At 37.6% G+C, this 27570-nt stretch overlaps 1 protein-coding gene across 1 annotated transcript in view; it reads left to right on the top strand.

Moving 5' to 3' along the window:
- The first annotated feature begins 3746 nt into the window (after positions 1-3746).
- Positions 3747-27570, top strand: part of LOC139731675 (uncharacterized) — a 38686-nt gene continuing 14862 nt past the window's right edge. The window contains exons 1-2 of the mRNA XM_071642564.1: positions 3747-3998; positions 8256-8937. Of these exons, the coding sequence (XP_071498665.1) occupies positions 3747-3998; positions 8256-8937 (934 nt within the window). The remainder of the gene's footprint in view (positions 3999-8255; positions 8938-27570) is intronic.

The raw sequence follows: 27570 nt of genomic DNA, 5'->3' as shown, positions 1-27570 counted from the left end.
ACCTTCAGAATAACGAACATCACCCGTTTGAGGGTATAGAGGAACAAACCTTATTTCATTTTCGGATTAAGAAACTTCGGAATAAAGAACATCCCCCATTTGTGGGTGTAACGGATTTTTTTTTTTAAAGATTATAACTTTGGAAACTAAATGTGTCGCTTTTATTTGCCTGAAAACGTAATTTTACATCTCGAGACAGACCAAATCTATACTACAGGTATAACTGTTCGTGGTTGTCTTGTTGAAAACCCTTGATGATCTGACGGATGATGTTGTACAAACGGAAATGTGTTTGAAAACCAAGATTGGAATTATGGCGTGATTGATTGATTGATTGGTTACGGCTCGTTATTCCGAAGATTCGTTATTCCGAAGGATCGTTTTTCCGAATTTCATTTTCGGATTAACGAATCTTCGGAATGACGAACCTTCGGAATAACGCCACAAATGTTCGAACTAACGAACCATTTTTTTATTTTCGGATTAACCAACCTCTAGGTATAGGGAATTTGTGTGTTTCGGATTAACGACCCTTCGGAATATAAACGAACCCTCGGAATAGCGGGTGTGAAATAACGAAATAATTGAAAGAGTATACAAAAATTATGACTTTGTCTACAAGACGACCTTATTGTGCCTAATCCACCGATCCCTCTTTCAACCCATTCTGTAATCTTTGCCTTTGGTAGCAAGGCATGCACCCCTGCAAATCTTTTATTTCTTCTCTCTCACATATTTTCATCATAATCTCTGTTACACTTAGAAAGCAAGCTCTTACGGAACTGGTTCATCATACATGTATTTACTCCTTGTACCTCAGTAGCATGGCATTACTTTCAGTTTGCAAATTGCTCAACCTAGGGACGCTGCCACATGACTTACACTAAATGGAAAAAGACTTATTTAATTGACAGCAAATAGTCCAAACGTACTGATAAAAACTAGACGTATAACATTACAATCACACTTTGATGTTAAGCTATACCAGGAAAAGTTGAAGAAAAGCAAAACAACTAAAGGACACACGAGTTTTACGGGAGAGTTTATGTAAAATGGGTTTTCCCGGTCAATTTCGCTTTCTTGTCAGTCCATTCCTTATTGCTGCATTCACTTTAGCAAAATCAAGTCTAGATGGCATGTTCAGCATTTCAGTTTTATAATCTCTTCATTCAAATCTATTTAGCACTTTTTCAACTGAAATTCGTAAAACACCATTTTGCTATTCGTTCAATTTAGAATGATATAGTCATGTGATTACGTATATGCTGCGCTCGTTCATTCGAATTCATTTTTGACATCCAATTTAACAGGTTTTGCAGTCTGTTTAGCAGACATGTTTATGCTTTGGTTCCTTCTATATTTTCTTTCAGCGTAGTTATTGTTTTGTAAGCATCATAAGATTTCATATTTTCGTAATCATTTTAGGTTTTTGTCGAGCCCCCCGGAGGTGAGGGGAGACTAAGGGATCGCCTGCGGCGTCTGTCCGTCCGTCGTCCGTGCGTCGTCTGTCCGTAACGCTACAAAAATCTTTAATAACTCTTTACTCTGGGCTTATAGCAATCAAACTTCGAGGGAAGAGGGGTCATACAAAGTTTCACATTTTACCATATATGAATGTCACCTCAAGGTCAAAGGTCACAAGCATGGGTCAACGAACTTTTAGAGCCCAATGTTAAGTTTTTATGGCACGTTTCTATTATGGGTCATAACTTTTGATCCATAACTCCATTTGTGACTAAACTTGGATGGTAGATGTCCTTTGGGAAGTGAATGGTCACCACAAGGTCAATGGTCACAAGCATGGGTCAACGAACTTTTAGAGCCCAATGTTAAGTTTTTATGGCGCGTTTCTATTATGGGTCATAACTTTTGATCCATAGGTCCGTTTGTGACCAAACTTGGATGGTAGATGTCCTTTGGGGAGTGGATGGTTACCACAAGGTCAAAGGTCACAGGCAGGGGTCAACGAACTTTTAGGTCCCAATGTTAAGTCTTTATGGCACGGGTTTTTTTTGCCATATATTTTTACCCTTTTATATCCCCTTTTATCTCTTATATTTCTTGTTTTTTATCTGTTATATCCCTTCGCGTACAATTTCTTGTACGCGAATGGGCGAGACACATTATGGCACTTGCCTTGTTTGTTTGTTTTTTGGCAACATTTCTTTGTTTCAATGTGCTTATTGAGTCTCCCAGTTGGAAGATAGTACATGTGGCCACAACTTATCCAATGTTATCTGGTCGTTGAGCGCTCAATGCCGAATGTGTCGGCCAGTTCTGGGTAGTCAAGATTATGATCCCCTTTTCTTTGATAATGACTTCACAGGGGCATTTATTTGTATATTGTATACCTTTCAGTAAAGCACATACCTTCACGCCCAAAATATGCGTACTATAGCATTCATTCTCTCTTGCACTGTCACCTACACACACGACGCACTGTCACTTGCACATACCTACACTTCTATTGTAAATTATACCAGTAGTCAATGGTGCTGGGTTCTTTTTTTTTTCTTTAAATCTCCAAGTCACTGTTTTTTCTATTGTTGTTTTTCTTTTTTAGCAACGTGTGTTTCGTATATTAAGATTAAGAGTTTTATTAGTAGATTTATAATTTGGTGTTATATTATATTCGTATTACATATATAGATAGGGCCTCATCCCCGTTAAGCTCTGCTTATGATGACGGTCCCCTGTCAATGCCTATATTGATTTCTCCTTTGTTCATAAAAACAGTATGCCTTGATATGTTGTTTTGATTCATATGTCATTACAGACTGATGTTATGAAAATGACATTTCTTGTATTAATTTGTATCTTGAACTCTCCTTTTCTCTCCATACTCTGTATCACTTTGTTTTCATTTATTATTGTATTTGAAGAAAAAAAATGCAGAAATAAACAAAACAAAACCAAACCAAACCATATGTTTCTGTAATTATTTCTCTATCTTGTTGAGATATACGTTTCTATCTAACTTGTGCTGTCATGACTGTAAGAAGATGAAGTGAATCTGCAGTACCTGGTACATATATGCGTATAAGGACATGTGTGAAAGAAAAGGGGCGTTACAGATCAACAAACTCGAGTTACGTAGGGTGAAAAATATGTGGTGAAACAAAAAGACGCTTTGAAATACATATGTTTAAATGTTTTCATCTTTTCAAAACAGATATAATGTAACGTGAATTTGAATGAATATGTTTGGAATTGACTGCCCATTCGCGAAATTGAATGACTAAAATACCTTTTTGGCCAGTGATGACGAATTTGAATGAACGTAGAGTGCCTGCCAATTTGAATACCCTTTGTACGAATTCGAATGCCGGAGGTGCTAAATTTAACGCACAAGATGCAATTTTGAAGGACAGACTGCGCGATAGCGAGGGTATTTGCTAAATTGAATGAACGCTCTATCAAATGGACTGACAAAAATGCGAAGTTGGCCGGGAAAACCTAGGTCAAATTACACAAACTCCTCAACCTGCCCTGCAATATTACTTTGCTTTGAATCTATCGAACAAAGTATGCTATCAGCTTGCGCGCGCATTGATCGAAGGGAAAAAAAAACCACACAACTCTCATTCTCCTTCCAATATGCTTTGAATCCAGGTGTATAAAGATAAGCTTTATGCCTGGTAGCTTTATAAAGGTGTATGCCTCAGTTTAAATCTGTATTTAACACACGACCTTGCTACTCATAGTCACTGGTATACCGTATACACACCAACCAAGGTTTCCGAGACATGGATCAAGATGGAAACTACACTGTTGACTGGATTCCAACTTCTTTGCACCTACGATCTTCAATAATTCGTGGGACGGCGGCGGCTCTGCACTCCACGGCATTGTTAGGCAATTTTCTTACTCTGTTTGCCCTCCTTGCCATTCCCGCCCTTAGAAAGTCTCAGAACATCTTTATCTTCAGTCTGGCTCTGTCGGACTTCCTCATAGCTTTTTGTAGCGCAAGTTTGTTGCTGGATTCATTGCTGAAGACAGTGAGTATTGCAGACTGACTTTTACTCCAAATCACGAAGTGTTTTAGACATCTTGCAGTCACGTTGAAATTTAAAAGAAATTATAATCTTGTAATCTCGTTATTTTTTTCTGTCAAATCAAAAACACTGTCACGAGACTTGTAGAGGAATGATTTCCACGACCCATTGAAATTCAACATAAAACAAAAACCTCAAAATGAAAGTAAAAAAAACAACAACACCTCAGCCCATCACTAGGCGTTTAAACACAACATAACACACATGTTATTCAAGTGGTCTTTGATTAACACCTAATAATCAATTGTAGCTCTCGTCGAACCCATACTTGTCAAATACATAATTACATGTATTTTATTCTATAGTATATCTTAAGGTTGGGAAGAAGGCAAGGCAGGTAAAATACGTTCTCCTCAAATTACATTAGTAGCTTGATTTTTGACAAGTAGGATTTTGCAACTGCAGAAAAATAGTGATGCATGCTAGTCGTTACGTTGGCAGCTAGCTACAAAATTGATCGTTATCTGTCTCAGATCGCTATACAACACAAATAAATACATAAACTTATGTCACGCGTAGACATCATAAAAATTCTACCGATCATTTTAACAAAGAAATATCAGTGTATTGAATTCATGCGACTTCAGGACAAAATTTCATTTCCATTTACACGTTTACTTTCAATTTTAGGGACAAAAATAAAGTTGATTTCTTTAGTAAACATAATTTTGCATTGAACTTATTTTTTTTTAGTTAATTTTCCCCCGATACATTATATGACATGAGGGGAACGCTTCGACAACTTACACGATGGTAGTGATCATTCATAATTTTAGCAGGCCAAAAGAACGCCGGAAAAATACATCACAATGCCTTGTGTTTCAAATTCTAACCTTAAGGGAGGACGGAAGAGGAAGGAAACAGTACATAAGACACATACAAGCATAAAGTTATTGCACAAAAGAATATGATTTAACCCAGCGATACGCACGAGAAACTAACATGCGTGGAGAGGACAGAAGAGTACCAAAGTCTGGCAGAAATCGATTGTAACCAAATCGTTCCTTCAATAATCAGTCCCGACAAGTGATGTTCGTTATTTCAAAGCTTTGTTAATCTGAAAATAAGCAACTGAAGCAATCCAAAAATGAAAAGAAGGTGTGTATGCTAACAACCATTTAGATTTACGAAAATTATTTCATTTTTGGACTAACGAACTTTATTTCATGTACAGAATAACCAACCTTTGCAATAAAAACCTTTATTTCATTCTATTTCTATTAATCTTGCTCAGAATGTATCTCCTTTAATAAACATTTCTGGGTACACCAAACCCGAACCCTATATTTTTTCTCCAACTTTTTAGAAAGAGATTGTTAAGTTATTTCCATTTCCAGTTTGAGGACCAGAACAATGAATTAAATGTAGGTCCTAAGTGAACATAGTATCATTGAATTCATGATAAATATGTTGCAAAACGATTGATTTGTATCAATAATCCATCGAATTATATAAACCTTCAGGATCATTTAGGGAATGATGGATGTGTAAAACAAAACAATTTCGACTACTTTGAAACTGATAACATGAACATTGTATACGACGTGTTTGTTGATTACTATTGTCTTATTGGTTTACTTTTGCGGGACTATGTGAAATCATTGTGTGTCAGTTTGTATTTTTATTGATGCATTGTCATTGTATGGTTTGTGTTGCGGCGTTGTCAGAATGCAGTATCATCAAGGAATACGATTTGATTGTCGTGGTGTTATTTGGATGCACTGCTGATTGGACATTACAATTCAAAATCTAATGAGATGAAAAACAAAGAATACATGAACAACGTAGAATTTATGAACAGGCGTTTAAATTGAAGCGATTTTGGTCACAGCTCTACTCTCGAGGTTCATTTTAAATCTTTGAGTAGGAGCCCATTCAATTTCATTTCACTTCATTCCTTTTAGATTTTATTTCATTTAATTTAGAGAAAAATGCATTCAATTTCGCGCTGGCCGGATAGACGTTCATATTCGTGCCAAATACCAGTTTCAATTTCATATGTAGGGTTACAACTTCGCACCTTGAATGTTCGAATTCAATCAACATACGGTACACAACTTCTACGGGCCTTTTTCACTGTCAGACAATTGGATGATAGAATTTAATTTTCATTTCAAAGTCTCATTTAATTATCTTAATTGCATTGGACGTATTTCTTTTCCGTCGAGCTTTCTGTCACTTTCAATTTATCCCTAACAGTATGGATATAACATTTAGGAAATAGGCATATAACAGAATATCTCAGGGGTTTTATACGTCCAAATCAATATTGATCCACTGTAATTCCAAGGAACTAAAAAGATAAAAAGCAACAACTAAAAAGACTGCCCACACTTTGTAGATGTTTACCTTATTGTGAATTTGAATTCCTTAACGTTCTCCACGGCAATGTTGATGCGAATTTGAATGCATTGCGCTTGCATTTTTTTATTCGAATGCCCGTTTTGCACCCTTTTGTGAGAAACTCATGAAATCGCATGCTGATGAAACTAAATTGAATGAACTGGTTACCTTTATTAATGTCGATCACGGTGATCATTCAAATTCACTCTAACTTGAATGACCGTATCTTTAAATCGAATGCAAAACCTGCTGAAATTGGGTGGGAAAACCTATATTATCACTTACAACCATATGACGAAACTGAAGAATTGTTTTTGAATAAGAGAATTTCAAATAATAAATATTTAGTTTCGAATCAATCGGAACAATTTACGTTTAATTTAAGGAAATATGAGTTGCCCAAAGTATTTGATAATGTGTTTTATACAATTTTTTTCACAAGTACGTTACAAGAAGATCCAATGAATTTCATTTACCCTTACTTCGCAACATTCTTGCCCGGAATGTTTCTTGATGGACCAAAGTTTTGGAACCAATTAAGTGATGATCTAAAAGATGCACTGAGTCTTGCTTTGTTCAGAGGAAATTGAAGACAGTCTTGGTTGTCATTTTTTGATAATTTTCGCTATCGCTTCCTGTAAGTCAATGACCTTGCCCATACCAATTAAAAGGTCCTGGCATTAGCTCAGCCTCTGCTTCCTGTCAATAGTCCTCTTCTCCTTCCCTCCTTACTTTCCTTCTTCTCCTCCCTTCCTTCCTTCCTTCTCCCTCTAACCAGTCCCTTCCATTTGTTTTAATTGCTTGTCCTGTCTACGCTCTTGTTTACTATGAGTGTCTTTTACCTGTGTGTGTTTCCTTACCTTCCCATTTATTCTGTTGTAAGTACGATTTATCGACTGCCTCACATTCCTAGACAAGCTGTCTTTTACGTGGGTTCCTTTTTTCCAATAACGCAATTATTTTGAAAAATTGAGTTAAGTATGAATATACATGCCCATTTGTTGTTGTAATACATTATTCGTCTTTTTTTGTTGTTCTTTGAATCTGCATCGATAACACGTAAGTGTTATCGGAAATAAAATTTGATTGATTGATTAATTGATTGCTTGACTTTATTTCATCACGGATAAAAACCTGTCTTCAGCTGTTAGCTGATTTGTCAGCAAGGCCGTGAACACAAATACAAAGTGTGTGAGTTTACAAACAGATTAACAATGAATAGAATATAATCAGAAACGTGTAATGTAGGAAAGAAATCAAAATGAAAACTGAAGAAAAGAATAACATACAGAAATTTACAAAGGTTTGGAAAATGGCCAGTCATTATGTCACAATGCATATAGATTTAGAGGCTTCAAAATGGTCTATCAGCGTTTAACGAGACACGGGGTGGTCAAATAAAATGACTGCCTGGTCTGTGAGCAAATATTTGTATAGACAAAAACAGCACTTGAATATAATTTGAACATAAAGTGTTGCAATCAGACAGCTCTTTTCTTTATTTCTGCTAAAAAGAATTTGATACCATTCATTGCATAACGTGTTATAGGAAGATCATTAAAGAGCTTAGAAGCTGAGTGTAATGTAGGCCTACTTATTTTTAAAGAATTGGTGCGTGGTTTTTGAAGAACAACAGTGGTATTATTGCTGCGGAAATTGTCATGAGACTAAGATTCAAAGTGAATTCTGGAAGACAGTAAGTCAGGGGCGAGGTTGTGGAGCACGATAAAATTTCATTTCAATTGAACCTTCATTTCAAACGAACCTTCGGAATAACGATCTGTAACAGATCTCGAAATTGTTTTTATCAATTTCGTCTTTAATTTAGTTCATTCTGTCCTTTCGCCCTCAATTTAGGTCACCCTGTCCGTGGAGGTCATACTACCGCCTGTGATGATGTTATCACTGCTGAGTACATTGGCGATTGCGGTACATCGGTTCCTCGTCCTTCGTCTTGATCCATTTGGTAATCGACGTCTCGTGACGGCAAGACGATCGATCTTAGCTTGCATCTTGCTTTGGACCGTAGTCATTACTTCGTTCAATCTACTGTTTCACTATGTCGACAACATAATGGTTTCTTTGGGACTCATGCCACTTGTCAATACTTGTTCACTCATTTTGGCGACTTTCTGTTACCTCGCCATATATCTGAGAGTTACATCGATATCTAAAGGTATCGGCCTTTCCGATATATCCCTCAAGCGTCGGGCGAAGAACCAGATGAAAGTACTCATCACATTCGGAATGGTGATTGGATCAACATTTGTGTGCTGGGTTCTGTGGTTGGGGTTCACGCTCTTGTCTTACTACGCACCGCAGGTTAAAGGACAGTGGTCCTTACCTCTTTGGGAAATTAGCATATTGTTGCTCTCCCTTAACGGGGTCTTGAATCCTGCGATGTACTGGCTGCGTCTGACGGAATTTCGAAGTCAGCTGACAAAATGTTTCAGAAGAGCTAAACCTGAAGAGGAAACCCGCGCGTCATCAATTTTCGATAACAGCTCGAATGAGACTAACACCTACCCTAGCAAGAGACGTAAATGATTTAGGCTTGTATATAGTGCGCATCAAAAAAAAAAAAAAAAAAACACAATAAAAAAAAGGTAGACCGGATTTAGAGGTCTACCATTTCAAAATTGTCAGCTATGGAGAGCACAATATTAGTTGTGAGGAAAGAACTACTCTTCCTCTTTCCATTGATACCTAATTACGTTGACAAATGTCATGCATGACTGAGCACTTGAACTTAAAAACGACAATGATAAATTGCACTTTTTTGACAAATGTCACGCATGACTGGGCACATGAACTTTAAAGACGACAACGGCAAATTGCACTTTTTCCAAGTTCGCTTGTCACGTGGAGGGATATTTAATGTCTCCCTGAATCCATGAGATCTGTCAATGAAAGGTTATGGACCATAAAATGTTAGAAGAAACCCTAAAACCGAACCTTCATTTGTACAGGCCGGCCTGTTTATTTCGCCACTTTCATTGACAGATCTCATTGATTCAGGGAGACATTAAATATTCCTTCACGTGACACACGAACTTGGAAAAGGTGCAATTTGCCGTTGTTGTCTTTAAAGTTCATGTGCCCAGTCATACGTGACATTTGTCAACATAATTAGGTATCTATGGAAAGAGGAATAGTTCTTCTTCATCTAAATAATTATTATGTACACTTCATATTTATGAGAATAAACGTCTGTTAAAAGGGGATAAGATATTGTTCTTTTCAAGTCATAAAATGAGATACAGTTCGTTATCTGTAGGTGCAGCAATGGAAACATATCAATGCATTATTAAAGACTGCATCTTCGTGCCTAACGCAGAAGAAGAATTAATTTAGTTTAAGCCGGAAACCTACCTCAATGATCAGGATTGTATAGCGCCTTGTCTGATAAACCTTACAGCTACGGCAGTCATGTAATAGATGAAATCCTTCTGGTCTTTGTTATTAGATAGATAATGAAAAAACAAATTCCAGACGTTCGCTTCTATAAGTTTTTGAAATAAATTCTGCAAAATGATATTTTCTCTGTCTCGAGGATCTAAAAACACATGTCCTTAGTAATTAAGGCTTACCATGGCCACTGAAGAATTACTCTTTAAGAAGTACCATTGTTACTTGATAGGTCAAAGAACTTTCAGAAGCTATTTTGTAAGTTGTTCTATTGTTTCATGTTGTCTGACCCCGTCTAAAAGGTTGAAGATTGAAGAAGATATCTATACGCCACAAGGTCCCATAAAGCAGTGTTTAATAAAATTCTGTTCATGCCAAGTCTACAACTTTCTTCGTCAATGTTTGCTCCGATTTTGCTTAGAATTGGTTCTTTTGAAACATGTGTTTTGTTTACCGATACATATTTAATATTTTATGTTCTTCATCCTTTTTTTTTAATCTTCACAATACATAGATTACGAACGGGATATGACACTTTATGGAAACAACAGTATATTTAAAGTTTTTGTCGTAACTGATGTTGTGAGGATACATTATTTTCGTTAATCCAAAAAGGTTTGTCAGGATATTCAACTTCTGTTGCTTTTGGACTAACGAACCTCATTTCACTTTTGGATTAACGAGCCTTCGGAATAAGAAAACATATTCAATTTTCGGGTAAACTGACCATTAGAATAACGAACTTTATTTTATTTTCGGATTAACGATTCTTCGGAATTTAAAGAACCTTATATGAAAACATGTAATTTCTGTATTGGTTGAAACTCACCTTCGGACAAACGCCACAAATATTCAAAGTTTTTAACTGTTGCTGAGGGGCTAATTTTCGTTATTCCGCAAGTATGTTAATCCGAAAATGTAATTCCAAAGATACGTTTTCGGATTAACGAACCTTCGGAATATGAAACAATATTTCATTTTCTGATAAACGAACCATCCATTAACGATAAACGATTCTTCGAAATTTAAGGAACCTCATATAATTTATGGATTAACGCACCTTTGGAAAAACGCCACAAATATTTGATTAACGAAGCCTATCTCACGTTCAGATCAACGAACATCTAGGTATAGGAAATTTGTGTGTTTCGGAATAACTAAATTCGGAAAAGAAACTTATTTCAATAATGAACATCACCCGTTTGTGAGTGCAGACGACTCTCTAAGAAAAAAAAAATATGGTAAACTAAACTTGTTAAGCTAACAGTGTCACTTTCATAATTCTGGGAACGAGCTTTTAGATCTCAAGACAGACCAAATCTGTAGAACGGTTAGATACACTGTTTTGACTTGTTATGTTGAAAAACCCTTGACGAACTGACGGTTAAAACATGTGATGCAAACTGAAATGTGCAATGTATTTAGAAACCAAGCTTTCAATTATGCCTTGATTGCCATAGGGGTTAGAAATCACGAAATAATTGACAATCTTTCCCATTAAATGGTTTTGTCTACAAGACGACCCTATTGTGTCTAATCCACCGATCTCTCTCTCTTTCTCTCTCTCTCTCTCTCTCTCTCTCTCTTTCTTTCAAGCAATCATGTAATCTTAGCCTTTGGTGACAAAGGCATGCACCCATGCAAATCTTTTGTTTTTTTCTCTTCCACATAAAGCTTTCTTATAATCACCGTTACACTTACAAAAAAGAAATACCCTTAGAGAACTGATTTATCAGTATTTACTCCTTGTACATGAGTAGCAGGGTATTCCTTGCAGTTTCTTAAATTGCTCAACCGATGGGCGCTGCCACATGACTTACACCAAATGGATGAAGAATGATTCAACTGCGATCAAAATGGACGAACGCATTCCTGATGGAAACTAGACGTAAATCTATAACAGTACAATCACAATTAAGCGTTAAGCTCGGCCAGGAAAGGAAAAGCGAAGAAAAACCCAATAAAGGACACTCGAGCTTTACGGGAGAGTCACGTATTCAGTTAAATACACAAACTCCTCAACCTACTTTTTTTTTCTGCGCATTTGCACCATTACTTTTCGAGAGATACGTTTACCTTGTTTTGTATCTATGGAACAAAGTACTGTTAGCTTGCGCGCGCATCGATCGAAGAAAAAAAAAGCCAAGGCAACTCTCAATCACCTTGCCATATGCCTTGAAATTCATGTGTAGAAAGGCAGGACTTGTAGCCTTATAAAGGTAAATGCCTCGGCTTAAACCTGCGTATAACACAAGGCTTCGCTCCCAGAGTCACTGGTATACTATCTACACATCAACCAAGGTAGGTTTCCAAACATGGATCAAGATGGGAACTACACTGTTGACTGGGTTCCAACCTCCTTGCACCTGCGAACTTCAATTCTTTATGGGATAGCGGTGGCCTTACACTTCCTAGCGTTGTTGGGCAATTTTCTCACACTGTTTGCCCTCCTTGCCATTCCCGCCCTCAGAAAGTCTCAGAACATCTTTATCTTCAGTCTGGCTCTATCGGATTTCCTCGTAGCTTTTTGTAGCACAAGTTTGTTGCTCGATGATTTGCTGAACACAGTAAGTATCGCAGACTGATTTTTAATACTCCAAATCACGAAGTGTTTGAGACGTCTTACAGTCTTTAATCTAAAAGAAGTTGTAATCTCATTTTTTTTTCTGCTAAACTAAGAACACGGTTGTGAGGCCTGTAAGACTTGTAAAGATATCATTTCCAAGCCACAATGACACAGTTTTTCTGGCCTCAGCCCACCGCTAGACATTTTTATTATACATGTCGGAACGTATACTGATTTTAGGGAATATCGTGAAGTAGCAAAAACCGATGTGCCAAGTCACAAACCTTATTCAGATGACCTTTGATTGTCAAGAAGCTAATAATGAAGCGCAGTATACCTACCATGGAACTCATAAGAGTTGAAGATACAGACATTAGTTATAATCAGTTTCATCGGTTTCAGAAAACGCTAGTTACTTAGAGTACTTTCTGCCGAAATTTGCAAACAATCATATGAGTACATTAGCTTGATTGTTGAGAAGTTGGTTATTGCAACCGCACACACACACACAAAAGTGGTGCATGCTAGTCATAACGGTGGCTATGTAAAATATGAATATTATTGTGACCTCTTTACAAACCAAATAATCATAACTTATGCCACGTGTAGACATCGTGAAAAGAAAAGTAAGTGCATTTCATTCATGCGTCTTCGGATAAATCGTATTTCAATTTACACGTTGACTTTCAACTTATCTGTGCGTGTGTGTGTGTGTGTGTGTGTGTAGATTAGATAGTTCATAGATATGAAGTTAACGGTTCGACAACTTACATGATGATAAGATGATAATGATCCTTTGTGATGAATTCCCGAGGGAAGTTCTTTTGAGCAGAGAGCTTGCCGCAGAGAAGGGCAAAAAGGACCGTGGAAGAGTACATGACAATACCTTATTTTTTCTAACTCTAACTCTAGGGGGGAAAACGGCGAACAACGAAAGAGAGGAAAATACAGTATACAAGCCACATGCAAATATGATAATTATATAAAAGAATATACTTTCGCGAAGCGATACGCACAGAGAATATCTAACAGATATACCCCACGTAAGGTGCATGTGGAAACATGGAGAAGAGAGAAAAGTAGGTCTGGCAGAAATCGATTGTAACTCGATCATTCCTTGAATAAACAATCCCGACAAGTAATATTATTCCAGAGCGTAGTTGATATGAAAATGAAATATGGTCTGTTAATTCGAAAATGAAATAAAGTTCGTTAATCCGAAAATGGAAAAAAAAGGCGTGTATGCGAACGACCCTTCAAAATAACGAACCTCATTTTGTGTTCATGATACTGAACCTTCGGAACAACGAACCTTTTATCACTTCGGATTAACGAACCTTCGGAATAATGATCTGTAGGCGATTCCAACGTACTAGTAGTTGTCTCTCATTTCAGTTCACCCTCTACGTGGAGGCCATTCTACCCCCTGTGATGATGTTATCACTGCTGAGTACATTGGCGATTGCAGTACATCGGTTTCTCGTCCTTCGTCTTGATCCATTTGGTAATCGTCGTCTCGTGACGGCAAGACGATCGATCGCAGTTTGCATCTTGCTTTGGACCGTCGTCATCGCTTCGATCAATCTACTGTTTCATTATGTCGACAACATCATGGTCTCTTGGGGACTCATACCTCTTGTCAACACTTGTTCACTCTTTTTGGCAACTTTCTGCTACCTCGCAATATATCTGAGAGTTACATCGATATCTAAAGGTATCGGCCTTTCCGATATATCCCTCAAGCGTCGGGCGAAGAACCAGATGAAAGTGCTCGTCACGTTCGGGATGGTGATTGGATCAACATTTGTGTGCTGGGTTCTGTGGCTGGTGATCATGCTCTCGTCTTATTACGCACCGCAGGTTGAAGGACCGTGGTTCTTGCCTCTTTTGGAGGTTAGCATGTTGTTGCTCTCCCTCAACGGGGTCTTGAATCCGGCCATGTATTGGCTGCGTCTGACGGAATTTCGCAGTCAGCTGACGAAATGTTTCAGAAGTGCTAAACCTGACGAGGAAACACGCGTGTCATCAATTTTTGCAGCTAGCTCGAGTGATATGTCCACCAACGTAACCAAGAGACAAAAATCATATATGGCTTGTAAAATATGATGTTCATTTAGACTATAACTTCGCCAAGTGAATGTTATATGGGTCAGTTTGGAAATATGTGGCTGTTACTTAACTATATTGGAATTTGGCAGAAAGAAAAGGACTTCGAATATGTTTTGGTTCCTCAGGGTAAGATCGCATTGATCAATCAGTAAAAGGATTTAGGCCTAGATATTCGATGTATTAATTTGAAATTTTGAGATTTGTTGTTGATTAGAGATCCTCCTAGGCGCAACAAAGCAAAACAAGATCCAATTTTATGCGAGTTACGGTAACTTACATTTGAGCCTAATCTGGTCAGAAGTGCATAAACTATCTCAGCAAAACTTTTCATTTTTTGAAATTCATATTAAGATGTCTTCTTTTGTTATCAATGCCTTAACATTTTAAGCTCATTTCCATGTGTGTGCGTCATGTGGATCCCATCATATTGAAGGTTTGAACGCGCTGAAATAGGTGTCAAAGAAAATCTAATTTGATAGCATTTGGTTGCCATGATTACTGTTTGTATAACACGAGGCCTTGCTTTGTGTGTTCGTCGTTATTTGTAAACTGCACGGGGATTTCAAATAAGTTAAGTATAAGAGGAGCACTCGGGATTTGTTTTCGGCCTGACTCTCATTTTGTCAAGTTTTGTGATAAAAACTAAATAGAAGCGCCATCTTAATTACTGTCTTCATTGCCATCTACACGGCGCATTCAAGGAGATTTAGAGGATTCATGTATGATACTATATGAACATAATTATTTAAATCCACGAAGGGGAGTTTGTTAATCAGTTGCTATATGCACATTAGTTATCCTCGCTGAATTTCACTCAGTTCTGTCAGTCTCAGTTGTTTTCTGTCAGAACTTTCATATTCTATCTATCAGAATAAAAACCTGTCAAGCGGGGATGAGATGTCGCTCTTGTCAATATAGTAACATGTTATTGGTTACCTGTAGTTGCATTAACATAAAGGTGCATGACTGAACGAGACTGCATCTTTATTCCAAACACAGAATAAGAATCAATACCATATACGCCAAAAGCTTACGGTAAATCATAATCGGGACCTCTCTACAGCGCCTTGTCAGATCAACCCCGACTGACTATCATGCGGTTTATAAATTCTTCAGGTCATTGTTAGTCTATAAATGAAGATTCCAGACATTAGCATCTATGACTTTCAGGACATATGTTTTGGATGAAAGAAATGCATAAATGCTATATGATTTCCTTAAATATTATGCACTATTTCTCTTTCTGATTAAAGGCTGTACGGTTTTGTTCATCGTTATATGTTATGTATTATGCACGAGGGCTGGATGCAAATCAAGCAATGCTTAAGCTGTATCCCTTCTGTATTGTTCATTGCATCGCTGATATATTTTATCGTACATTGTAAAGACAATGAAGAAACTTACTTTGTTAACAATTAATGTTTATATATACATATGTATATATATGGCGCCAACAATGTATAGAATACGAGTGTTTGTATCTGCATGTGTAATGATATAACGCAGGAACCAATAAATGAAATCAAATTAAATGTAATGAAACTCTGAAAAGCACATTAGATTTACAGAGCTGTAGATGCATTGTTTACTCATAAGAAATTATATGTACCCTTGACTTTTACCTCACGAGTATTTCTGTCATTGAATTGGAATACATTGTCGTTGTTATGGGTGTAGTTAGATGGTACAAAAGAACAGTGAAGTTGAGAGCATCATGTAAATCTAATTATGTGTGGAATACATTCATTATATCGGAACCTCACTGAAATATTGTGTCATTTCTTTCAAGGTCGTATTTTAGATTGCTTCATTGATTGGTTCTCTGGTTCCTTTGTCCTTGCGATAGTTTTTACGCAAAGACGAGCAAATTCGCATCGACAGGAATATGCGTTAATGTTCATTCCATTTCAGGAATATTGAATTTGCTATTTGCTTTTAAAAGCGGGCATGGAAATGGACACGTTGATCTATTAAACGACCTCAACAAGCTAAATATACTTTATTTCTCCTCTTTTCTCCGCAGGGTGGTTGTAATGAGCTTCCAAAAAGAAATACAAATTTCCAGGGATTTCGTAATACATATCCTTTTAAAAGCAGCGAAGACCAAAGTATTTTTTCCTAAAATCTCTCCCTCCGTCCTTCCTCAGTGAAGATATTTCGGGATTTAACGAACATAATCATATTTTGTTTCAAAAATTCATTTGACCCCTTCAAAGGGGGCACCGTTGCAGCAAAACCTATCCCTCGGATAGGGCATAAAATGGAGGTCCCGTGTATGAGAGAGTAACAACTCATGCACGTAAAAAATTCCGCTTCATTCATTCATCGCAAAGAGCAGGGTGTTTAACCAGGTGAAGTGGTCCCATCTCAAATCCAACTGGACCCCATGGAAGACCAGCTAAACGTAGCTGAATATGGGCTATCCAGCCATCTTCTCAGATGGAAAATGAACAAACAAAACGAAAAGAATCTGCCGCTCATCAGTGCACTATTCATTGAACCAAGAATGGATGACGTATAATTTTGTCACTAACGCATGATAGCCCAACTTCCCAGGCCCACTGCATCTCATGCACCCGCACTCAGTAATTAGATGATCATTTTCTTCTCCCTGTCTGAAAGCAGTGATTGATTTACATAGTCGTGTGTACCAAGTATAAAAACGACAAGAAACAAATGGTAACAACAAGAATATAAAATCAGATGACAGTCATGCAAAGAACAGAGATACCATTCACCTCACTATTTACCTATTGCACTTTACACACCTGTTTATCTATCTGCGCTCGCACTCTTTGTCAAAACTACCCCCCCCCTGCTTGTCTGTAGGGGGTTTTACAATTATACAAATTTCGAGATGTGCATCGCCGTCGCCAGTTCGAGATTTTTGCACTTTTGGACGCAAAACACCCACATATTAGCACGATTAGCAGCGCGATGCCAAACCCAATAAATTTTGCGCTTATTCTGAATTAAGCCCCAGTCACATATAAAACACGGATCCTCAAGGATCTACTCGGCGATCCCCGGATCATGCCGGCGATGATCCGGGGAGTTCCGGGATAGTTTTTGCCCCGGATGGAGCGTCTGCGAGCGTTGATGGCTGTACACACGATATCATCATGGCTGCTACACGGATGAGGCCCGGACCAGCACGGCATCTACATGGCACCTACAAGTACCACGCCGACGGACGAAAATCTACCATAAAAAGCGAGCTGATTTGGGATTTTCATCTATCTTCTTCCTGTCATCGTCACGTAGAGACCTTGTAGATCCGCGTTCGATCCCTGTAATACTGTGTTTGAACGTGATGGTTCGTGTAGTTGTCGTATGGCTGCCGTGTAGGTCCGTGTAGCTGCCTTGATGTGGACAGAAAAAAAAGTCACGGACTGCCAAGGATACTCATGGCGCCTACACGATCGTCCCAGGTAGCCACATGGACCTTCACGGCAACTATACATGGTAGCCACACCGACCATCCTGGATATTTCACACACACACACACAAATTATTCACTTAACATTCAGGTACAAAATAAATGTCACATATAATGCGTAAAAACAAAAAAATATATAAGATTTACAGGCAGCTACACAAAACGTCTAAATGATTTAAATAGGAATCGAATTAGATACAAAACCTTTAGTTTTTACAGGCATATATTCATCTGTTTTTCGCTTGCTTTAAAAATCGACAGAATTGGCTAAAATGTAATGATTTCTTTATATTTCTTAAAGAAAATATAAATATTTTGTATACAAATAAACCATTTTGTAACACTTTGAACTTTCTGTAGAACCAAGTATAAAAAACACTTCTGGTAATTTGAGTTTGATTGTGCAACATATATTTCCTATATTTGAGCAATAAATCTTTGAGTATTGCTCTGCCAATACGGCAATCCATGGATGACGCCTGTTGTTTTTTAACCTGCTGTGTTGGCCCCCTGGACGTCCACGGAATTACATGAACCTCCAGGAATCTCCACGGATGCCCAAGGCGTCAACATGGATTTCACGGCATGTAGGCTATGTATGTGACTGGGGCTTTAGCGGTGACGGTGTGAACCAATATTATAAGCTCGAGATTTTATATACCATAATTCAAAGCGCACATCATCACTGTGAAGCACAAGAACAATAGATGTATCGATTTATCGATCTGCAACCTGCGGGCTTTATCTGTCCGTTTGAAAAAAAAAAACCCGAGACTAGAGATTTGGAGTGCCATCGCTTTACCGTTAATTCTGAGGGTGTGATTGCTTGCCCCCCCCCCCAAAAAAAAACACCAACAAATCAAAACAAAAACAAAAACAAAAAACCCGAGATTTTCATCGCGATCGTCATCCCACTTATTTGTACGTGTGAATGCGGATACTATCATTTTTTTTTTTTTGCCCATTTCAGGTTCCTCAAGCTGAAGCTTATGTCACAAAGGCAATTATGTCAACAGCAAAGAGACAATATTTGATGTTTACAAAAGGGAACATTTCGAAATTTAGAGGCAGTTCGTGATCAGTGAATTAAGTACATGTACATGTATTTGGTTACAACCTATCATTGACGTTAGCAGTGTGACAACAAATCGTACTCTATTGAATTGTGTTGCACATCTCCATACGTTTTATTCAAGTCAATGTATACCACTCTTCGAGAAGTAGAAGTAAATTGCCGAATTGTCTGTGTAAGAACCATAGGTCCTACTGCAAAGGGATCTGCGAAGCGTATTCTGTGTGTTGTATTCATGTTGTACACTCCCCAGGAAGATTCGCTGTGCGCATTATCATGCACATGATACAGTGCATCATACCAAATAATGTCTGCCAATTGGTACTCATGTAACTGTCGCGGTGTTATGACTTTGCAGGTTAATTATTAATAGAGCGCCATGAAAAACATCGAATATCGATATATAAAGCTGAACAGTTTGGTATTCATACTTAGCGGATACGCCTCTCTTCACCACTGCTGTAAACGACGCCATCGATTTCCATTTGACGGCACATTACATGGTGCATGACCGAGAGAGAGAGAGAGAGAGAGAGAGAGAGAGAGAGAGAGAGGAAAAAAGCTAAGTCTAAACTAATACTGAAAGGGAAAGGAATTATGGGAAATTCATGGTTAAACTCTATTGCCAAACGAGGACAAATATACGAGGACATGCATGGGATTATGGGAAATTTTTGCGACAAGTAGTATATAATTGCAATGTTCATGCTACCGCTGGCAGAATGTATGTTCGTTTGGAAACAAACTTATTACTGGCTCTTTCCCCCAACGTGGTCAGTACCGATTTCGAATCATGGATTATAATTACACCGAGAATTGGGTGTCATTCTCTTTGCCGCTTCGGGCCACAATTGTCTACGGGACGGCTCTGGCAGTGCACACACTGGCGGTATTCATGAATTTTGTCACGCTGTGTGCCATTCTAGCGATCCCTGCCCTCAGAAAATCTCAGAATATCTTCACTTTCAGTCTGGCACTAGCGGACGTTATCCAGGCCTTGTGCAATGCGATTGGACTCGGCGATTTCCTTCGTAGTTCGGTGGGTATATTCGTAGCTGCTTACATGGCAATAAGCATGTTTTTAAGTATCTTTTTTTTTAATTCTTAAAATGTCAACTAAGTAATATTCATGGCTATAGATGCTGCAACACGTTTAGGCAGGTAAATCATTTGCAAAGTGTTTACGAGCAAAGCATACGACATACCGTTTTCTTATTTAATTGCTATCTTATTACTTAACCCTATGTAAAAAATGCTAAGAGAAATTTTATTTACCATCAGTGAATATTGCTCCTTTTAAGGTAACTTTATGAAAGGATGAAAGAGGATTTTCGACAGCAAGACCTGGCAAATATTGGATAAAACGTGTTTAACGTCCAAGGGAACATTCTGCATTTTAGCGCATGATTTATCAAAAGATATCCCAGGTTTACAACATTAATGGTACGAGCTTATGGCCCAGCTATAACAGATGAACAAACAACTTTCCCTTTACTCACGGGATCTTCTTGAACTGTTCACTTTTGTTTACAGTTCACACCATTCATCGACTACCTACTCACCCCTGCTATGATGTTATCCCTTATCAGCACTCTGGCGATAGCTGTGCATCGTCTGATCGTCCTCCGAATCGATACTTTCGGCAGTCAGAGACTGGTGACGGCTAAACGCTTGATCGCAGTTTGTGTGGCAATGTGGTTCATAGTCATCGCTTCTTTCACTTTAGTGTATCGATACGTCGATAGCACCATAGCTTCATATGGATTAATACCGATCGTTAATATCATGTCCTTGGGTATCGCCACTTTCTGCTACGTTGCAATATATATGAGAATTACATCAATGTCTCGAGGTATCGGTCTTGCGGATATATCTCTTCGGCGACGGGAAAAGAACCAGAGAAAAATTCTCATCACCTTTGGCCTAGTAATCGGGTCCACTTTCGCGTGCTGGATTTTATGGTTTGTGAGTTCAGTGCTGTCATACTACGCACCGGAAACGAAAGGGACATGGTATAATATGCCTTTCCTCGACACAACCATCTTACTGCTTTCATTAAATGGTGTCTTGAATCCCGCCATCTACTGGCTTCGTCTTACGGAGTTTCGTCGTCAGCTGACGAAATGTTGGAGTTTGGCTGCAGAGGACCAAGTAACTCATATGACATCAGTCGAGTCTGTTTGCTTGAAAATATCCGCACGTACCAAAGCACAAAGAGAATGATCTTTGTGGTTCCAGTGGAAAGCATTTATCATGTAGTAAGTTAAAACGTAATTCGACTTTGTTTTAACACAACGTAGCATCCATTAAAGAAAAATTTAAAACTGTATTTATGGTGTAACCAGGATAATCGGAGAAAATAGACAAAATTCGTTTCACTTTCGTTGGTCTAATGCAATTAATGAACAATTTATTCATTACTGTAAAAAGTTGTCTTTTGGAATGGATTCTCCGTCGCTTTTACTTTATCACACTATATAGGAGAAAATCAATTGAATCTTTTAGCAACATCGCTGTGTGGTAATGCCATATGCAGGGGAATTAATCACCCATGGACTTTCATATTGTAGGGCTCAAAAGTATCTTGTTAGTGATCACATTGTGTATGCTTGATGCCGTATACTGCACTAATGTCTCGTATAAATATCAAAATTTGATTCAGTTGATTTTTACGTTTCCCAAGCAATGCAATTTAAACTTAGGCATCATTTGATACGTAATTAGAATATGCATACATAATTAATTTGGGAATTCCAGATTTATTTCGAATTAAAGCCACTGAAGAAATTCTACGTTAGCTTAGTCGATTGGTTGGTTCGATTTATTTCTGTATTTTTCAACATGTACTGTAACAGCGAACAATCACACACAATTGAAGAACACAACCAAAATCATGTATATATGACTGCATGAAAACTTAATACAAATGAAATATTTGAAAATCAAACACTGAAGTCAGGCATAATTCAATGTACGTATTTAGACAATGGATTTTTTTTCTAGTAGTTACCTTGAACTGTTCAAAGAATGAAGTACTGGTCGCAAGTTTAGCGTGTCGGTTAATGAGTTCCACACGTCAGGACCTTGACGTTTTATTGATTTGGGTGCTAACAAATTTTTATGGTTATTGAAATGGAAGTAGGCTGATCGTTGCGTGGCTTAGGAATACATGCTTGCACATATAGTAGGCAGAGAATATTCCAAATGAAGAAGAAAGCAAATGTGCGACATATTCAAACCAGAAAATAGCTGTTTGGAAAATAGGATATCTCCAACTGAGTGTTTTTCTGTTTTTAAAAATGGGAGTTGTATGACCAAAGTAGTTGGACTGTGAGCATATTCGAATTGTTGTCTTTTGAATGATACAAAAAAAGGTGCTACGATCTTTGCTTTGCAGTAGTTCTCGAGACAATGTTGCGATACTTCAGATTCGGAAGAATAACGACATTGTGTTAGATGAAAAGAGACTTTACAAATATGAAATCTTTAAATTTGTGTAATATACCTATAGTTTTCCAGATATTGAACTTTAGATGCATTGTTGACACGACCATGCCAAGTCATTCGTAAGTCGTAGAAATAATGATGTCTGAAAAGGATTATCAATATAACTTCTAATATCTCCTCGTGATGCAATGATTTTTTAACGCTTAATTAGGACCAATATCAACAAAATATGAATGAAACATTTTAGAAATTTGCTCGGGATCACTTAAATCCTTACCATCATATTTACATGATATTCCTTACGAGCAGCTTAAGCACGTCTTATCGAAGATTATGAGTTGTTTGTATGAGCGCTGTACGTATCTACGTTCGTAAGGATTTCTTAGAAACGCCGTAAGAGCCTCCTGTGAACATGCGTTCCTACGATCATCTCAAGAAAATGAAGCCTCTAGAATTGTCTCGTGACCTTACCGAATCTACAGAAATCTTGCGTGGTTCTTACGTTGTTCTTACGGCGTTCGTACGGCCGCCTCACGATTCCGAGGTTTCGGACGATGTGGAAAGAAATCTTGGACAAGACCATCGACCAGGCTGCGAACGTGCGGTTTAAGAAAGATCTACGAACGCCGGTTCCGTACGGCTTTCTGAAGAAAATCTTACGAAATGGTCTAAAAATTATTCTTACTGTGTTAACACCGAGCCTCTAAGTTCACCTTTCCCAATGAATACGGGTGAAGTGTCATTTTTGAGAGCACAACCGCATTTGACAGCGCAAGTGATCTTAACGACTGAGTCATGACGCCTCCTCCAACAATGAAGTAATGAAGTTGACGAATTCTTGCTAGAAAAATGAGCTCAATACAGTTTGCCGTTTCATCTCCTGATCTAACCCTTTAAGTTTTGTTGTATTTACATTGTGATGCGATTATTCTAGCAAAGAAATTAATATATAATATAGAGATAAATAAATGAAGAAAATTCATTCACTCCATTCTACTGTTTCGAGAGTACTGTATTCATGTGTCGTGTGAAGAAAGGTTGATCAGATAAATAAAGCATTTTCTTGCTCCCCCCCCCCCCTACACATATTAAATCTTTCGTTCCGTGTGGTCTCTCACGTGTATTCAATATTTAGACACTTCTGGAATGAAATCGTTATAAAAACTACAGAAAGGGGATGAAACTATGAAAAATACATCAAAATTCAGCAGAGATATTGATGGATTGTTCACATCTAAAAAAAAAGTATATACCCTTGATTTGGCCCTCACCAATATTTACATCATTATAATTTGAATTGGAGCATTTTGTAATTGTTAGTGTATTGCTGAATTTTCTTACTCTTTTTGCAGGTTCTTATACATACCAAACTTCAATACCAACGTTGACCACAAAAGAACCTAAATACAACATTTTGTACAAGATTACAAATTACATTCTGTGTATATATTCAAAGACGTCAACTACACAAATAGCTTAGCTGTGTGCAGTAGCGTTGATGTAGTGCGACCAGGCAAATCATGCCTGCAAAGAGTAACTATTGCAGTCGCTTTACACGTTATATAACGAGCGCCATGAAAGCATTGGATATCGATATGTAAAGAAGAATAACTGATTATTTATACTACGAATGTGCTTCTCTTCACCGTTGTTGTAAGCATATGCAACGCTATCGATAGCTACTTGACGAAACACTATCTCAAACCTGAACAAACACACACACACAAAAACAAACAAACAAACAAACAAACAACAACAACAACAGAAACAACAGCACACACACAACAACAACAACGAATGATACTCTGAACTCGGGAGGAATTTGTATGAAATCTATACTCGGACTCGATCGACAGGCGATGACCAACGGGCATTGGATTATAGGAAATCTTTGCGATAAGTGTATATGAATAGGAATGTTAATGTTACTGCTGGCACAGTGTGTATGCTCGTTTGGGGACAAACTTATGATAATAATAATAATCAACGTTTATATCGCGCTTAATACACAGTTTCTAAGCGCGTTACATATATCATAACTATACCAAAATGTAATATCATATTCAACATAACTACAAAACTCTACAATAATTTACATTACATAATATACTTTAACAATAATCAAATACTAAAATTTGCATACTTAATAGACACACTTATCACACACTCTAACCTGTCAGCGAGGTTAACACTGATTCTAAATCATGGATTTTAATTATACTGAGAATTGGGTGTCATTCTCTTTGTCGCTACGGGTCACAATCGTCTACGGGACAGCTCTGACAGTGCACGCACTGGCAGTATTCATGAATTTTGTCACGCTGTGTGCAATTCTAGTGATTCCCGCCCTCAGAAAATCTCAAAATATCTTTTTTTTTCAGTCTCGCTCTATCGGATCTCTTCTTGGCCTTGTACAATGCGATTGGATTCGTCAATTTCTTTCGGAATTCGGTGGGTATTAGCTTCTGACAGAGATACAGCTATGTTCTTAATGGTTTCCAGTTTGTAGATTATTGAACCCTGCATGTCATCGAGGAAAGTAATATAAATGATTTGATATCTTAATAGTTCAAAGTTCAAATTTAATTTCATGTCCATCAAATAAACAGAAACCATTATGTAAAATGTATACGCAGTACATATTTGCAATGATTGCAAATATGTAAAAATACCAATATAGTATATATATAATTTATATACAATATTTTTAATATTTACAATATTTACAATATATAATTTTTTAATATATACATATGCATAGAACAAAAAAAAAAATAAGGATGGGAATGGAAATGGAGGGTCCCACTAAAAAGCAAACTTGTACGATACATGGATCCCTCAGAAAATACATAAGGGAAGGGTGAAGTTATTGATGAAACTACAAACAGATATAATACAAAATCAAAGGAACCAATGTCAATTGACATGAGATCAAATTAAAACAAAAGGGGGAGAAAAAATAACAGAAAAAAATAGACTACATCACGTGCCATCGTGGACACAAGCAAACTGGATTTCATGATGTAAGAGTAAAGATGAAATCAACCTGGATTGAATGTATTGCAAAGAATTGTGTATATAAACCGGTAAAAATGCGGAAGAGCGGACATAACAGCAGGAGAGAATATAGTTTTGGGCGGATAGATTATTTGCAAAGTGTTTCTGAGAAAAGCATCCCAAGCTGGATTTTATGGTTTGTGGTTTCAGTATTTACATACTACGTATCACACTTGAAAGGATGGACATGGTATAAGCCATTTCTCGAAACTGCCATATATAGCTACTTTCATTAATTCAATGGTGTCTTGACTCCCGCCATACTGGCTTCGTCTCACGGAGTTTCGTCGTCAGCTGACGAAATGTTTGGTTGCGGAGGACCAAGAAACCACCATGACACCAGTGAAGTCAGTCGAGACCTTTCCACGAAAATATCCGCAGGTACGGAAGCGGAAAGAGAATAATAACATATGTGGTTCCCCAAAAAACAAAGTTTTGCATGACTGTTACTCAGCACTTTTCTTATAATAGTACACGTACAGCGATACAGCGTTGTGTCGAAAGTTAACACTGATTTTATAACTAGGATAATAGGAGAAAATTGACAAAATTCGTTTCAACTTCGTTGGTCTCACATGAATCCATGAACAACCGAAGTATGAATGTAAAGAGCTAACCGTCTTCGTGAATGGTCTCTGCGTCGCTTTTTACTTCTTCACACTTGGAGAAAAATCAACGATCTTTTACAACATCGCGGTGTTTTACTGCCATTTGCGGGGAAGTGAATAATCGATGGACTTTCATGTTGTATAGCGCTCTTGAAAGAGTAACTTAAGGGGATATCTCACTGAACTGCGAATGTCTGCGAGTTCGGTAAATTCTAGGAAATTTCAGGGTTCGTTGATAGTTGCAATCAAATTCGTAAACAACTGCAATCAAATTCGCAAACAGCTTTCATTTGAACATGTTCAAGATTTCTTTGCAACAAGAAAAACTGTTTACCACGATTAATACTGCTTGGGATACGCTCGCAAACATTCGTCGTCTTTAGTGATCGCGTATCCTTCATATAATATGCAATGCAAACGCCTGTTGACGTGTGTTGATTCATGCTGTACTACCTTGATAATCACTAATGTGGCCGAAAGAATATCTAGGTATATGTGCCGATTATTGTCTTATAATTATATTTCTATACTTAAGTTTAGATTGTTTGGATACTCTCACAAAAAGAATGGGCATAACTTGCATGTATCCCTGCAATGTATGTTAACTCTCTCACACATGGGACCTCCATTTTATGTCCAATCCGAGGGACATGTACCTGTATATTCATTTTTGCTAAGCGCGAGTTCAAAATTGTCAATGAACAGGTGGACAATACAGCAAAATGAATAATCACCATATATCCCAATGTATTCAAAGCTAAATGAGAAACACATGCATACACGGTCCCAAACTAACAAAATTCAGGACTTCTTTTGAATTGAATGCAGTTATTTGGAACATGGTTGCCTATTCACGAATATTAATGACCGCCAGCTTGACATGAATTTGAATGCTCATTGATGAAATGCGTGTTCCTCTCTTAAATTTGAATGCTCTGATAGTGAATTTGAATGTTCCGATAGTGAATTTGAATGATCCGACAGTGAATTTGAATGCTCGGATAGTGAATTCGAATGAGCGGATTTTGAATTTGATTGCTGATACAGTGCTGCGAGCGTGGAATGCGTGAAATCGAATGCTCGGAATAGGAACTTGAATGACAAAAGTATGAAATTGACCGGGAAAACCTATATTACGGTATTTTACGGTCAGGGATAAATGAATTGTCTCGATGGGTTTTAATCAGTGGGAAGCGGTCATGATTGATAATTCTAACTAAATCACAATTTAGGTCAGACTATGATAAGATAAGGAAGCAATACATGAATCAAGCAATAGACAATGAAGTAGTCAGAGCAAAATTTGCACAAAGGTTTTCCCGGTCAATTTCATACTTTTGTCATTCCAATTGATTAATGTGCATTCAAATTCACACAGCGTACTCACGCGAAAATATTCCGGCATTCAATTTCAAAGTCCGAGCAATCAATTTCATTTATATGCATTCTATTTCGTTTTTATGAAA

The sequence above is a fragment of the Diadema antillarum genome, unplaced genomic scaffold, assembly GCF_040938485.1.
Source record: "Diadema antillarum isolate AM-2024a unplaced genomic scaffold, OU_Dant_1.0 seq00000382_RagTag, whole genome shotgun sequence".
NCBI lineage: Eukaryota > Metazoa > Echinodermata > Echinoidea > Diadematoida > Diadematidae > Diadema > Diadema antillarum.
The sequence above is the reverse complement of the archived record's forward strand: the minus strand, read 5'-3'. Positions and strand labels throughout refer to the sequence as shown.